The sequence below is a fragment of the Chlorocebus sabaeus genome, chromosome 7 (genome assembly GCF_047675955.1).
Source record: "Chlorocebus sabaeus isolate Y175 chromosome 7, mChlSab1.0.hap1, whole genome shotgun sequence".
Lineage (NCBI taxonomy): Eukaryota > Metazoa > Chordata > Mammalia > Primates > Cercopithecidae > Chlorocebus > Chlorocebus sabaeus.
Genome location: NC_132910.1, coordinates 13,247,740 through 13,261,792, shown reverse-complemented (window position 1 = coordinate 13,261,792; position 14,053 = coordinate 13,247,740). Strand labels below are relative to the sequence as shown.

The 14,053-nt window shown below is 37.3% G+C and overlaps 1 protein-coding gene across 2 annotated transcripts in view; it reads left to right on the top strand.

Moving 5' to 3' along the window:
* Positions 1 to 14,053, top strand: part of CEP135 (centrosomal protein 135) — an 83,918-nt gene that overhangs the window by 21,398 nt on the left and 48,467 nt on the right. For both annotated transcript variants that reach the window (XM_007998651.3, XM_007998650.3), the window contains exons 10-13: positions 1,135 to 1,273; positions 4,616 to 4,839; positions 8,855 to 9,007; positions 10,292 to 10,444. In XM_007998651.3, the coding sequence (XP_007996842.3) occupies positions 1,135 to 1,273; positions 4,616 to 4,839; positions 8,855 to 9,007; positions 10,292 to 10,444 (669 nt within the window). The remainder of the gene's footprint in view (positions 1 to 1,134; positions 1,274 to 4,615; positions 4,840 to 8,854; positions 9,008 to 10,291; positions 10,445 to 14,053) is intronic.

Genomic DNA, 14,053 nt, shown 5'->3' with positions numbered 1-14,053 from the left:
ACTACAGGCATGAGCCACTGCACCCAGCCCAGTCCTCTTTTAATAGCTTTGTTTGGTAATACAAACCATTTTCCTGGTCACATTTCTTGTTCTAGTAGTCTTCAAATAACAAAGGAAGTAGTCATCCCAACAGAAGCCTAAATATAGCATACAGAAAAGCATATGGTCCTATAGTCTGGAACTAGCAGAAAGAGTGTCTTGCTTATAAGGTAGAAACCGGGTAGTCACCCAAATGATTGAGGATTTTTAAAAATAACCTGTTGAATTAGAAGAGTTTTCTCTAAGATTGGAAACAAAGGTAAATACTAATTTCCAAGTTCTTTCATTATGTATACTTTTTATACAGTCTAGCTGCAGTGTCCTGGTGGCATAAGTCAATTAAAAAGGAAGTGTGAGAGCAAGGGATTTTTGCTGTTTGTTCACTGCTAGTTGTATGTGCACTAAATGTTGGATGTGATTAATAATACTTGTCTCAGAACTGTGACCAAGTTTTAGTAGTGTTGGCTGACAGTAAGATGTTGCCGTAGTTACTTTCTTACCATTCTTATTTTTTCCAGTAATGCAAGATTCTATGTATTTTTAAGATAAGAATGATAATATTGATAGCTAACATTTTTTAAGTACTTACCGTGGTGGACATGCTGGATACCATGTAAAGTACTTTGTAACCATAGATTCATCCTTGCCAGTGAATCCTTAGTGTCCTGGTCTTGTTATCTTTGTTGTGCATATGAGGCTGAGAGAATAACCAGTATAGTTATAGATACACTGTATGTGGTGATCTTAGAAGACTTTGTCTTACTACTGCTTTCTTAAACATGAAAAAGTTTTATATTTTTTAATCATATAAATACATATTCATTTAGAAAAAAATAAGAATATGCTAAACTAAATTGAAAATAATTCTCCCACCCACAAAGAAACATTGTTGATACGTGTTTTATGGTACTTTCAGCCACAAATGATAATTAAGTTTAATTGAAACCTTATATTTGACTAATTAAGTGTATGTACACACACATATATGTAAATTGCTGTTATATAAATATGCTTATAAAAATCTATTTTCCTTTTAAGTGCGATAGTATTTTATAAAGTTGTTAGAAATCTTAATTATAGTATTAAAATTTGCAGGAATTGAACTTATGCCATAAAGAAAAGGAGAGACTGAGTGATGAACTCCTTGTAAAATCAGACCTTGAAACTGTTGTTCATCAGCTTGAACAAGAAAAGCAAAGACTTAGCAAAAAAGTTGAAAGTTTTGTAGTTACAGGTAAGATGTCAAATTCTGATAGCTTAAAAAATGATTGTGATTTCCTCTTGATGTATTGTTTTTCTTAGTAGATATGCATTCATTCATTCAATAAATATTTGTTGAGTGCTTACCATTAGTCAGAAACCATAGTAGGTACTGTAGATACAGTAGAAATCTCTCCCTCAAGGACCTTAGAATTTTTATGTTTGACTAGTTTATACAGGGAACCCTGCTTGAATATTTTGCAATAGAAATGTGTCCTCCTTTGAGACACACTAATAACAGAATTAAGTAAGACTAAAGGGAAGGCTATTTTGATAGTGGAAAATTGAAGTACAGAATCTTTTCAAGGAAATGCAGTTATATTATCTTAAAATACATACACATACACACACACACAAATAGAAATAGGCTAACTTTCTGCAGGTACCAGTTCTAAATGACTTGGCATAAAGAACATAAGAATTCATTTGGCCGGGCGCAGTGGCTCACACCTGTAATGCCAGCACTTTGGGAGGCTGAGGCAGGTGGATCACCTGAGGTCAGGAGTTCAAGATCAGCCTGGCTAACATGGTGAAACCCCATCTCTAGTAAAAATACAAAATTAACTGGGCATGGTGGCACGTGCCTGTAATCCCAGCTACTCGGGAGGCTGAGGCAAGAGAATCGTTTTAACCCGGGAAGCGGAGGTTGCAGTGAGACTGTATCATGCCACTGCACTCCAGCCTGGGTGACAGAATGAGACTCCATCTCCAAAAAAAATAAAGAATTTATTCATTCATTAATTTGACCAATGTTTATGAATCATCTGCTGTGTGGGTGCCAGGCCCTGTTTTTGAGTGCTGGGGTATATAGTGGCAAACAAAATACATAAGGGCCCTGCTCTTGCAGAGCCTTTTTTCTTGTTACGGAAACAAACTAGTGGCAGATAAGTGAAGAAGTTAATTTTAGTTGATAAGAGATATTAAATTAGAGTGGGAGGATGTGCTAGAGATTGAATGAAGTCCTCAATGACAAGACACCAGCAATATGAAGATCTGGGGTCTAGTTTTCTATGCAGAGGAAATGGCAAGTGCAGAAGCTTGGTGCCATCAAACTCAGTGTGTCTTAGGAAGTGAAAGGAAGCCAGTGTACTGTATTAAGAACAGTCTCTATCCTAGGCCCATGTGGATAATCTATTTAACCTCCTTTCTACTTATTAGCTGTGTAACTTGAGCATGTTATTTAAGCTCTCTGTGTCTCAGTTTCCCTATCTATGGGGCTAGTGATGACACCTACCCTGAAAGGTTTTTGTGATAATTAAATGAGTTAATATGTTAAAGTACTTAGAACCATGTATAAAAATTTAAAATAGGCTGGGTGCGGTGGCTCATGCCTGTAATCTCAGCACTTTGGGAGGCTGAGGCAGGCGGATCACCTGAGGTCAGGAGTTCAAGACCAGCCTGACCCATGTGGAGAAACCCCATCTCTACTAAAAATAAAAAAATTAGCTGGGCCTGGTGGTGGGTGCCTGTAATCCCAGCTACTCAGGAGGCTGAGGCAGGAGAATCGCTTGAATCTGGAGGCGGAGGTTGCAGTGAGCCAGGATCGCACCATTGTATTCCAGCCTGGGGAAAAATAGTGAAACTCCATCTCAAAAAATACCAAAAAAAAAGTTTATATTTCTTTTGATAGCTATGTGTGGTCTATCATTTCAGCGTAATCTTTCAGCTGTCTCAAACTCTCTTGTTTCCCTTTGTTTTGGGTGCATCCCCCTGCCAGATACCCAGCCATGGATGAGCCAAACCATTTGCCTTCTACACTTTTACACATGGTCAGCTCTTTGAGTATGCACCAGGTACATTGAGAGCGCTGCAAATTAGATGGTCCTGAACCTCAGCAGGCTGCTCAGCTCTGTATGGAAATCTTACCCTTTTTCTCTTAGAGTTTGATCTTCCATTCTCCACGGGGGATATTTAAAATGTTTTGTACTGTCAATAAACCCGTGAGTCCCATTTCCCACCTTCATCCTGAGTGGATGATCCTACCTCCGGTTTTCCTAGAGAAGGGAAGCCATGGCAGGGATTCACTCTGTCTTCTGGCCTCAGATTAAAAACCTGTGCATCTTGTTCCTTCCTGTTCAATGCAAGAATGTCCCTCTTATGAAGGACCAGTGGCTCCATCTATTCTGTGGGCCCTAACTTCTCTAATTTTAAAAACCTTGCAAATTAGTGATCTCCTCTCCATAATTTTAATCTTTGTACTATTTTTTTCCCATTGGCATTCAAACATACTTACTCTTCACCCATTCCAATACAAAAACTTTGACCCATTCCTATGCAGCCACTCATTTCTTCTCTTCATAGCATCAGCATCTTGAAAGGTCATCCATACTTGCTGTTCTGCTTGATCACCCACTACCCCTTAGCTCCTCAGTCCACTCCAGTTGGCTTCTGTTGCCACCCCTTCAACAAAACTGCTCTTGTTAAAGTCATTCACCTCTGTTGTGCTAAATGCAGTGGCTGCTTTTCATTCATTTGCTTATTTGACTGCATTTAACCCAGTTGCCCATTCTTTCCCACTCTCCTACTTTCTTCTTACTTCTCTGGTCATTCCTTCTTGGGGCAAATTTGCCAGTTCATCCTCTAGTTTGCATTGTACACTATCCTTTTGTAACTTTTATCCTACTACAATTAGAATAGTTGTTCAGCCTTGGCTATGTTTTTTTATACTGTATCCTTAGCTGGTGCTGGGTATACAGTAAATGCTTAATACATATTTGTTGAACGAATGAAAGAAGAGATGAGAGTAAATCAAAATACATTCAGGAAAATCACTGCATGCCTCAAGAGTTGTAATGAACATAAATTAAATTAGGTTCAACTATATGAAATTGCCAGTATTTGGTTACTTTTGACTCATGAAGAGGCAATTTCTATGGTAACAGCTAATAATTATATTTATTTGAGTTCTTTTGCTCTCTTTGTATATGTGTATACTGTATTCAAGCTTAATGTTAAGTTTGTGCATGTTATGGTTGTTTATAGATATATTTTCTTTTAGTGCATTTTCAGGTCCTGGGAAAGTACTATGTGGTAATTTATTGCTTTATTTTGTAGTACTGAATAGTACCCATCTTATAATAAGACAAAAGCAGGGGACTTGGACCTATTGGACTTTATTTAAACTTTTAATTTTTGCTTTTTTTTTCCTTTTTTCCTCTCAATATTTACCTCTTCAATAGATTTGGTACTTACAGGTGTTATTTAGAACAGTTCATGATTTCTAGTGGCTTTCGTTCTAAAAGTTAATATAATTTACTTGACTAATCAACATTATGTATGCAACATTATATTAAGAGTTAACCACTTTAATTTGCAGAAAGAGAACTTACTCTGGAAGTTGAGAGGATGAGACTAGAACATGGAATAAAACGTCGAGACAGGTCACCTTCTCGTTTAGATACATTTCTGAAAGGTATAGAAGAAGAACGAGATTATTATAAGAAAGAGCTAGAGAGACTCCAACATATAATACAGCGAAGATCTTGCTCTACAAATTATGGCGCACGTGAAAAAAATTCAGTATTTAGAACACCAGAAAAGGTAATGTACCTTTATAAGAGTAAGTGATAAGGCCAGAAAAGTATCTTTATGAATAAATTGTTCTGGTTTATTATTATATTAAATGTAACTTTATTCATACGTGCTTTGAAAAAATCCTGATTTTGATTTTTGTTTTATTTTATGGCCTGTACTATAGGAACACTGCATTAATTAGGAAAATTACTTAAGAACAAACTATAACATATAGATGACTGGAAATTAGAGGGAAGGTTGAATAGCTGAGTTATAGAAGTGTAATGGCACCTGGGCTTCCAGGACTCCTATTAGACATTCCCTCTCTTTTTAGAATTTACTTTCTGTATCAGCTGCATTTTCTCTTTCATGGCAGAGTAGCTTTGTATGCATGGCAGGCAACATGGTTTCATGTCATTTCCAGCCTTGGACCAGTTAGGAAAGTCTGTCACATTCTACTGACCAAGCATCTTCTCTATTAACCATGCTATGGGAGATAGATAGAAATGGCAAGTGAGTGCTAGGCAAGTTGTTTTGTTTGTCCACCACAACCATATTTGTAAGCTGATGATCCAAAGATGTTCACTTGATGTCATTTTCTAATTGCATCTCCCATTGTATGTATTTAAAGTTGACCATGATTCATGAGAGATTAAAATCATGTGTCTCTATTTTAGGTCTCAATTATTTTTAGTGTTTTATGAGTATCATTTGAGTTCTTCAGATTTTTCTTCTTTTAAGCTTTGGAGTTCAGGAGTCTTGAAGGCTTATGTGACTTTACACTAGGTAAAATTAGGGGAAGTCTGGGAGTGGGGAGTACTCATTAGAACTCAAAACATTTGATTTCAGACTTGACCAAATTTACTAATTTTGTCATGTTTTTCCTGAAGATCTTGTGTCCATTGTCAAACAGTTTTGTCTTCTGATTAGACTTCATTTTTTAACCTCATAGGCTAATGGCTGAATTTTGATTTACAGTTGTCAGTATAAACACTATACTATGTTATCTATTATAAGAATAAGGCCAGGTGGGGTGGCTCACACCTGTAATTCCAGCACTTTGGGAAGCCAAGGTGGGAAGATCACTTGAGGCCAGGAGTTCAAGACCAGGCTAGTCAACACAACGAGACTACAATTTCTTATGAAGATTAAATGAGCTAATTTGTTGGTCTTATTTTTAATTGACAAATAGTGTGTATATTTATAGAGTATAGTTGGATGTTTTGATCTATGCATACATTATAGAAAGATTCAGTCAAACCAATTAACATGTCTGTTTCCTCACCAACTTATTACTTTTTTGTGGTGAGAATGTTAATCTATTCTTTTAGCAATTTTGAAGTATACAATACATTATTATTAACTGGTCACCATTCAACACAATAGCTCGTTAATTGATCATGAAATAATTTGTGGCCGGGCGCGGTGGCTCAAGCCTGTAATCCCAGCACTTTGGGAGGCGGAGACGGGTGGATCACGAGGTCAGGAGATCGAGACCATCCTGGCTAACACGGTGAAACCCCGTCTCTACTAAATATTACAAAAAACTAGCCGGGCGAGGTGGCGGGTGCCTGTAGTCCCAGCTACTCGGGAGGCTGAGGCAGGAGAATGGCGTGAACCCGGGAGGCGGAGCTTGCAGTGAGCCGAGATCTGGCCACTGCACTCCAGCCTGGGCGACAGAGCAAGACTCCGTCTCAAAAAAAAAAAAAAAAAAAAAAGAAATAATTTGTATAAGGACCCAGCATAACACCTGGTTACCGGTGAATGGTTTATTTCCTTATTATTTGCTGGTTCAAAGCAAATCAGTTCTGGTAGAAAGTTAGGGTCACTTCAGAAGATAAATACTGAGTGCCTGCTCTGAATGAGGCATAGAATACAGAGATGACGAAGACAGTTCCTGCCCTTACAGCCTTCAGCATTGTGCATGTGTGTGCATGTGCATGTGTGTGTTTAGGGGACAATGGAGTAGTGAAAGGGCGTTATTCACAATTATACATTAACACTAACAAATATGTACACCAGATATATTTAAAGAAGAGGAGAGTTTCTGCTTAGGAAAGTCAGTCAGTAAATGTTCAGGGAACTCATGTTTTACTGGGTACCATACTAGACACTGAAGACAATGAAAAAGACCAGGTTCCTACTGTGGCCCTCATAGAGCTTAAATTTTAGTAGTACAGATAGAGACACATTAAACGAACAATCGTGTAAATAACCTTATAACCTCATTTATAATGTGTTTATGAAGAAAGTACAGAAAAAGTTCAAAATACTTTAAGAATATATAGAGGAGATCCAAATTAGATTGAAGAATCTGAAAGAATTCCTTGGAGAAAGTGACATTTAAGCTGACACCTAAATAGTAATAAAAATAGATTGTCAAATCTTTATTTATTGAGCTCTCCTTTTCTAGACTCTGTACAGACTGCCTCTTTCTGGAAGATTATTTTGTTTTTGTTTGAGAGAAAGTCTCACTCTGTCCCTCAGGCTGGAGTGCGGTAGTGCAATCATAGCTCACTGTAACCTTGAACTCCTGGGCTGAAGTAATCCTCTTCCCTCAGCCTCCCAAGTAGCTAGGACTACAAGTGTGCGGCACTATGCCTGGCTAATTTTTTAATGTTTTGCAGAGGCAGGGTCTTGCTCTTTTGTCCGGGCTGGTCATGAACTCCTGGCCTCAAGCAGTCCTCCTGCCTTGGCCTCCCAGAGTGCTAGGATTAACGTGAACCACTATACCTGGTCCAGACTTCTTAAATTTAGATATGGTTAGGTTACATAGCTTCTTTTATAGTTACATTGGTTAAGTCCCAAAACACTAATCTGCTTTTGTACTATAAAACGTCTTATCCTTTAAAATGTTCAGATAACTAATCCCATCCATCATGCCTTGGTTTTGCTTATTTAACCAAGAGATTAATTATTTCCAAGTACAGGTGAGAGGTACCTCACAAATATCTATCATTTACCAAATCTACATTGTATGTGGTATTGGCACAACAGATGTTGAATAATATAGGCCAGGACTCTTTTCAGTGTATCATATTGTCAAATTACCCCTTCTTGGCACTTCTGCATTTAGTACTGGTAACATTAAGATACCAGAGATCCCAAGTCTACATTTATTATTTTTCTTTTTTTTTTAATAGGAAAAAGGCATACAGATTCATTTACATGTGCATGGGGAGAATCAGAGTGCTCTCATCTTTATTTTCTACCATAGTGATGAAGACAGTGAATCTTTTGAATTGTACTAAATTGTAGGCATCTTTTAAATTGTACTAAATTGTAGAAATGTTGGTAGTAGTTGCTTATTCAGTGAATATTCTTAATATATACTGCCTGGTAGAAATATTTGCATTCATTCAACTGTATAAAAAGACCTCCTGTAGGTCTGAAGCTGAGACAGTTGGGGATTTGTATGCCTGGCATATTGATCTTAGATTCAATCATAGAAAACACTGAGGAACGTGCTAGGCTGTTACAGTTACCTGTACTGGGTGAGCAGGCACACAAATGCCCTGCTGGCCCCTTTTCTGGAGAAGATAAACTAACTAGTGGCTCTAAAAAATTACCAGGCATCAGAATCACTTAGAGGGCTTGATAAAATATAGTTACTTGGCCCTACCCCGAAGTTTCTTGACTAATTAGGTCTGGGTTGGGCTTCAAACTCCAAAATTTGCATATCTAACAAGCTTTTAGATACTGCTAATGCTTCTGGTCTGGGGATTACACTTTAAGTACCACTAGTATAAACAACTTTGGGAGAATAAAAGTTGAAGCATCTCATGGGATCCAATCAAGTCCCATCATTGGCAGCTAAGTCTCTTCTGGGAACTTGAAGGCCAGGAAATTTGCCCGGTACTGCCAGTGCTCTCATCTGCTCTCATCATAGGTTTTTAAAACTGTGTTCCTTAATTACATTAAAGGCACTTGTGTTCTTTTTGTCTGGTAGCATCTTTCAGTTAATCTCATCATCAGTATTCTTGTGACAACCATGTGGTGATGATTATAACATGATAACTTTTGTTTTTTAATTATGTTTCAGGGTGATTACAATTCAGAAATTCATCAGATCACAAGAGAAAGAGATGAACTTCAGCGTATGCTGGAAAGATTTGAAAAATATATGGAGGATATACAGTCAAATGTTAAATTACTGACAGCAGAAAGAGATAAACTAAGTGTCTTATATAATGAAGTAAGAAATTTATTATAATTAAGCCAACAGATTGTATAGAACCAGTTAACTATAATGGAGCCCGTATATATCCTTCACATTACTATAATATATGGACCTGTGATATTTCTTCATAATTAAAATTAGCAGTAGTAGTTTCTACTATCATTCTATTTCTAAAACACAGATTTCTCTTATTTTTTCATATATATCCTTTCCCTTTTCTAGCCTATCAATGTGTCAGATCAGTTAGAGATAGTCTCCTTTTTCTTTTTTTTTTTTTTGAGACGGAGTCTCGCTCTGTCACCCAGGCTGGAGTGCAGTGGCCGGATCTCAGCTCACTGCAAGCTCCGCCTCCCGGGTTCACGCCATTCTCCTGCCTCAGCCTCCCGAGTAGCTGGGACTACAGGCGCCCGCCACCTCGCCCGGCTAGTTTTTTGTATTTTTTAGTAGAGACGGGGTTTCACCATGTTAACCAGGATGGTCTCGATCTGCTGACCTCGTGATCCGCCCGTCTCGGCCTCCCAAAGTGCTGGGATTACAGGCTTGAGCCACCGCGCCCGGCCGAGATAGTCTCCTTTTTCTAAAACTACCTGGAACAGGTCTCAGCCTGACTCTGAGCCAAATTTATGCTTGGAATTCAGACATGTGGGGAAATGTCTGTCAAAACAGTAGGTAGCACCCACTATTTGGATATATTGGCTATTTAGGACTTAGTCTCTAAATACTGTACTCTAGGAAGAGGGAATTGGTATTCAGCTTGGCCGCATTAACAAAGCCTCAGTTGTTAGAGGGCAAGGTAAGTCTGAGCAGAGCATGGTGTCTGTTACCTAAATTTGTTCACATACCCATCTCCCATGAAATCCTACTGCTATTTTGAGAAGGGGAGGAGGCATGCAAGTTAAAGGTCAAGTTGAAAGAGTCACTCACTGAGTTTTTTGGGGGGGATTCTGCAGTGTAAATTGATCCACTTCTGGGTTTTCCCCATCGCTAGCAGCTTTCTTGGGTCTGCCTAGTTAATTCCTGCTTGTCTGCTGTCTAGCTTCCACATTTTGTGGCTGGTGCCTCCCTCAATCCCCTTGTCTTTTTCGTTTTATTATTCTTACTATTATCCTTCTACTCTCATTATCCTTCTACTCTCATTCTTACTATTATCCTTCTACTCTCATTTTGTTGGGATTTGGGAAGAGAGTGAAGGTAGCATGTGTTCAGTTGCCTTTTTTAACTGAAAACATATCCAGAGTATTTTTTATTTATATCTTTTACCAAAGTGCCTTTTTAATTTATATCTTTTCATTCTTTAAGGCTCAAGAGGAATTATCTGCCCTAAGAAAGGAATCCACCCAAACCACAGCACCCCATAATATTGTTAGTCTTATGGAAAAGGAAAAAGAACTTGCTTTATCTGACTTAAGAAGAATTATGGCGGAAAAGGAAGCTTTAAGAGAAAAATTAGAGGTAAGAAGATTGACACGTTTTTGAAAAGTAATTTGTTGAGAAAAAGAGGTCTTTGTATGGATTTTCCTGTGAAGTTACTATTGACCAAATCCAGACCACTTTGTTTATGTATGGCCTGTGAGCTAAGAATGGATTAAGAAGATTATTTTCTTGTTGAGAAAACGTTATTGGATTACCTTGCTCATTTGTTTCTGTATTATCTGTAGCTTCTTTTGTAGTATGACCCACGAAACCTAACATATTTACTGTTTTTTACAGGAAAAGTTCACCAATCCCTGAACTTAATTGGAAGTTTCTCACATGGGAAGACATTATCTTTGTTTGTTTGTTTTTGTAACAGCTTTACGGAGATATTCACACACTACACAATTCACCCACTTAAAGTATACCAATTCATTCGTTTTAGCATAGATGCTCTTTGACTTACAATGGGATTACATTCCAATAAACCCATTGTAAGTAAAAAATGTAACTTGGAAAAAATGCATTTAATACCCCAGTAAACACATTGTAAAGTCTTACATTGAAAAATCTTAAGCCATTGTTAAGTCCACATGCTCCTCAACTTATACTGGGGTTACGTCCTGATAAACCCACAGCAAAGTCAAAAATGTAAACCAGGGACTGTCTGTATATTCATAGACTTGTGTAACCATCACCACAGTCAATTTTAGAGCATTTTCATCACCACAAAAAGAAACTCTGAAGAATATTAGCGTCACTCCCCATTTCTTCCATCCCCTCTTAGCCACAGGCAGCCACCTGTGTCTCTGGATCTGCCTACTCTGGATATTTCATATAAATTGAATCATTTGATATGTGATTTTAAAATGTCTTCTCTCACTAGCATAATGTTTTCAAGATTCATCCATAGTGTTGCTAGGAACTTGTATACAACTTTTTGTCTGGATATATATTTTCATTTCTCTTGGGTATATTCCTGGTCATATGGTAAGTCTGTCTTTAACCATTGAAGCCAAACTGTTTTTATACCCACCAGTAGTGAATAAAAGTTCTAATTTCTCCACACTGTCACCATTACTATCTGCCTTTTGTATTATAGTCATTCTGGTGGGTGTGAAGTAGTCTCCATTGTGACTGATTTGCATTGCCTTGGAGCTAATGAGGTTGAGCAACTTTTCATATTCTTATTGGCCATTTTTAAATCCTTTTTTAGAGAAATGTCTGTTCACATTCTTTGCCAATTTTTAAATTGGATTATCTCATTATTATTGAGTTGTAAGAGTTCTTTATATATTCTAAATACAGTCCCTTATTAGATATGTGATTTGCAAATACTTTCCCCCATTCCGTGGGTCATTTTTTCACTTTCTCAGTGATGTCTTTGAAAAACAAAATTTTTTAATCTGGATGAAGTCCAATTTATTTTTTTCTTTGTTGCTTGTACATTTGGTGCCATATCTAGGGTCAGTACTTTATAGTTTCTTTCATAATCTCCAAAAATATAAGTTTATTAATATATATAAAGCACTTAACAATGATTAGCACATAAGTACTAAATCCTAATATTATGGAGTCCATAGTTTAATTGCAGTCAATATTACTGAATTAATGCTTTGAAAATAGCACCTAAAATTAGAAATAAAAACATTTAAGCATTATAAGCAAGTCTTTATGTCACAATGTTCAGTTAAAGTTTCACCCTAAATATAACAGTTTAAGAATACATTTAATTGGAATCTTTTGGAATACTGCCTTCCAGAAAGTGTTTTCTTATAAAAATAAGTGTTAAAATTGCCAAATGGGAAACTTCTGTGCAGTATGGCAGCTTTTAATGCAAGCTACTGACTTACCCTTTTCCATATCTTTTGAAATCACGAAATAATGTAAAAATAGGATTTTTTAAATACAGTAGTACTGAAAACTTGGAAAAAGCAACATTCGTATTACCAGAATCCTTCTGGGTTGTAGGAGGCAGGATTTTGTGAGTTTACAACAGATCTTTTACTTAAAAAAGTAACTTATCTCAATCCTTAAACCTTTTCCAGTGTTTCCCATTATTCCACTATCTAACCAGTTGTCGAATCCAAGCATCATCCATCACTAAGATCTCCCTGAAAGCTCATCTCTCTCAATCACCAAGTCCTATCAGTGCTATCTCTTGAAAAATATTTAACATGTATTAAGCCCATCCCATGTGAGAGGTCCTGTTCTATTAAGTGCTTTTTACATGGGTTGTCTCAGTAAATCTTCACAATAGCCTCTTTTTTTTTTTTTTTTTTGAGGGGGAGTCGCGCTCACTGCAACCTCTGCCTCACCAGGTTCAAGCGATTTAGTAGAGACAGGGTTTCATCATATTGGCTAGCTGGTCTCAAACCCCTGACCTCAGGTGGGGTCCACCTTGGCCTCCCAAAGTGCTGGAATTATAGAAATGAGCCACCACACCTGACCTATAATAATAGCCTTTTTAAATAGGTACTGCTTAGAGATGAGGTCTCTGAGTTACAGGAGTTTAAATAACTTGCCCAAGGTCATCCAGCTATGAGTTACAAGGAATCTGTCTTCTGAGCTCATGTTACTTTCTCTTGAATTTGTTTACTTCTTTCTGTTCCCCTGCTACCATCCTGTTCTGGTCATTGTTCTCCCTCACCTGCATTATTGTATTATTGGCCCCTGTACTAGTCTTTCCTCTTTTAAATCGATATTTCACACTGAAGTCAGAGTTATCTTTCAAAGATATAAATCTGATCATATCACTTCCTATTTAAAATCCATTAACTTTTTGAGGACTTCAGTGATTGGCCTTTGCCTACCTCAAGGTCTAGCCTTTTTCCCCTAAACTCATCTCCCCTGTTCACAAGACTCCATGCTTAATGGACTTTTTCTTGCCACCAGCCTTCTACATAGACTATTGAAAGATTCCGTCACATCTTCCGCTCTTCTTGTCTAGCTAATTCCTATTTATCCTTTAAGTCTAGGTCAAACATCATGTCATTTAATGGGAAATGAACCCTAGAATCTAGATTCCCTTTTGATATTTTGGCATAAAGTTCCTTTTCCTAGCAGTATATTCATGGATTTTATTTTGAGCTCTTATTTAGGTTTTGTCTTTTCTACTAAGCTACAGTATCTATGATGTCAGAGACTTTATCTGCTTTACTCACTACTATATTCCTGATACCTTGCTTGGTGCCTGGTATAGAGTATGTATTCAATACTAGTTGAGTGATTCAATAAATACATACAATACAGTGACTCAACCAAATATATAATCCGAACATCAGATGTGTCTCTTTCTTTTTTAATGAATAACATGGATGGAAATATGAATCCGTGCTAGAAAAACTCTCAGTGAACATTAAGTTATATTGCTTATCCTAGACTTAGCAGCAGTAAGTTGGATAAAGTAATGTAACCAGAAAAATAGTCCCTGTGTTTATACTGTCGACCAGCCCCTTATTGAAACTTGCATCTCTTGCATGGCCTTGTAGTATTCTGTTTCCTGTGTCTTCCTGATCTTGTCTTCCTTTGCATTTTGTTTCTTTTACATCACCTCTTGTGAGGGCATACTCCTGAGCTTTTTATTTAACCTGCTAGTTTTGTCCTTTTATAGTTGTCCTATTATGGATTAATCTATATAAATCTTTA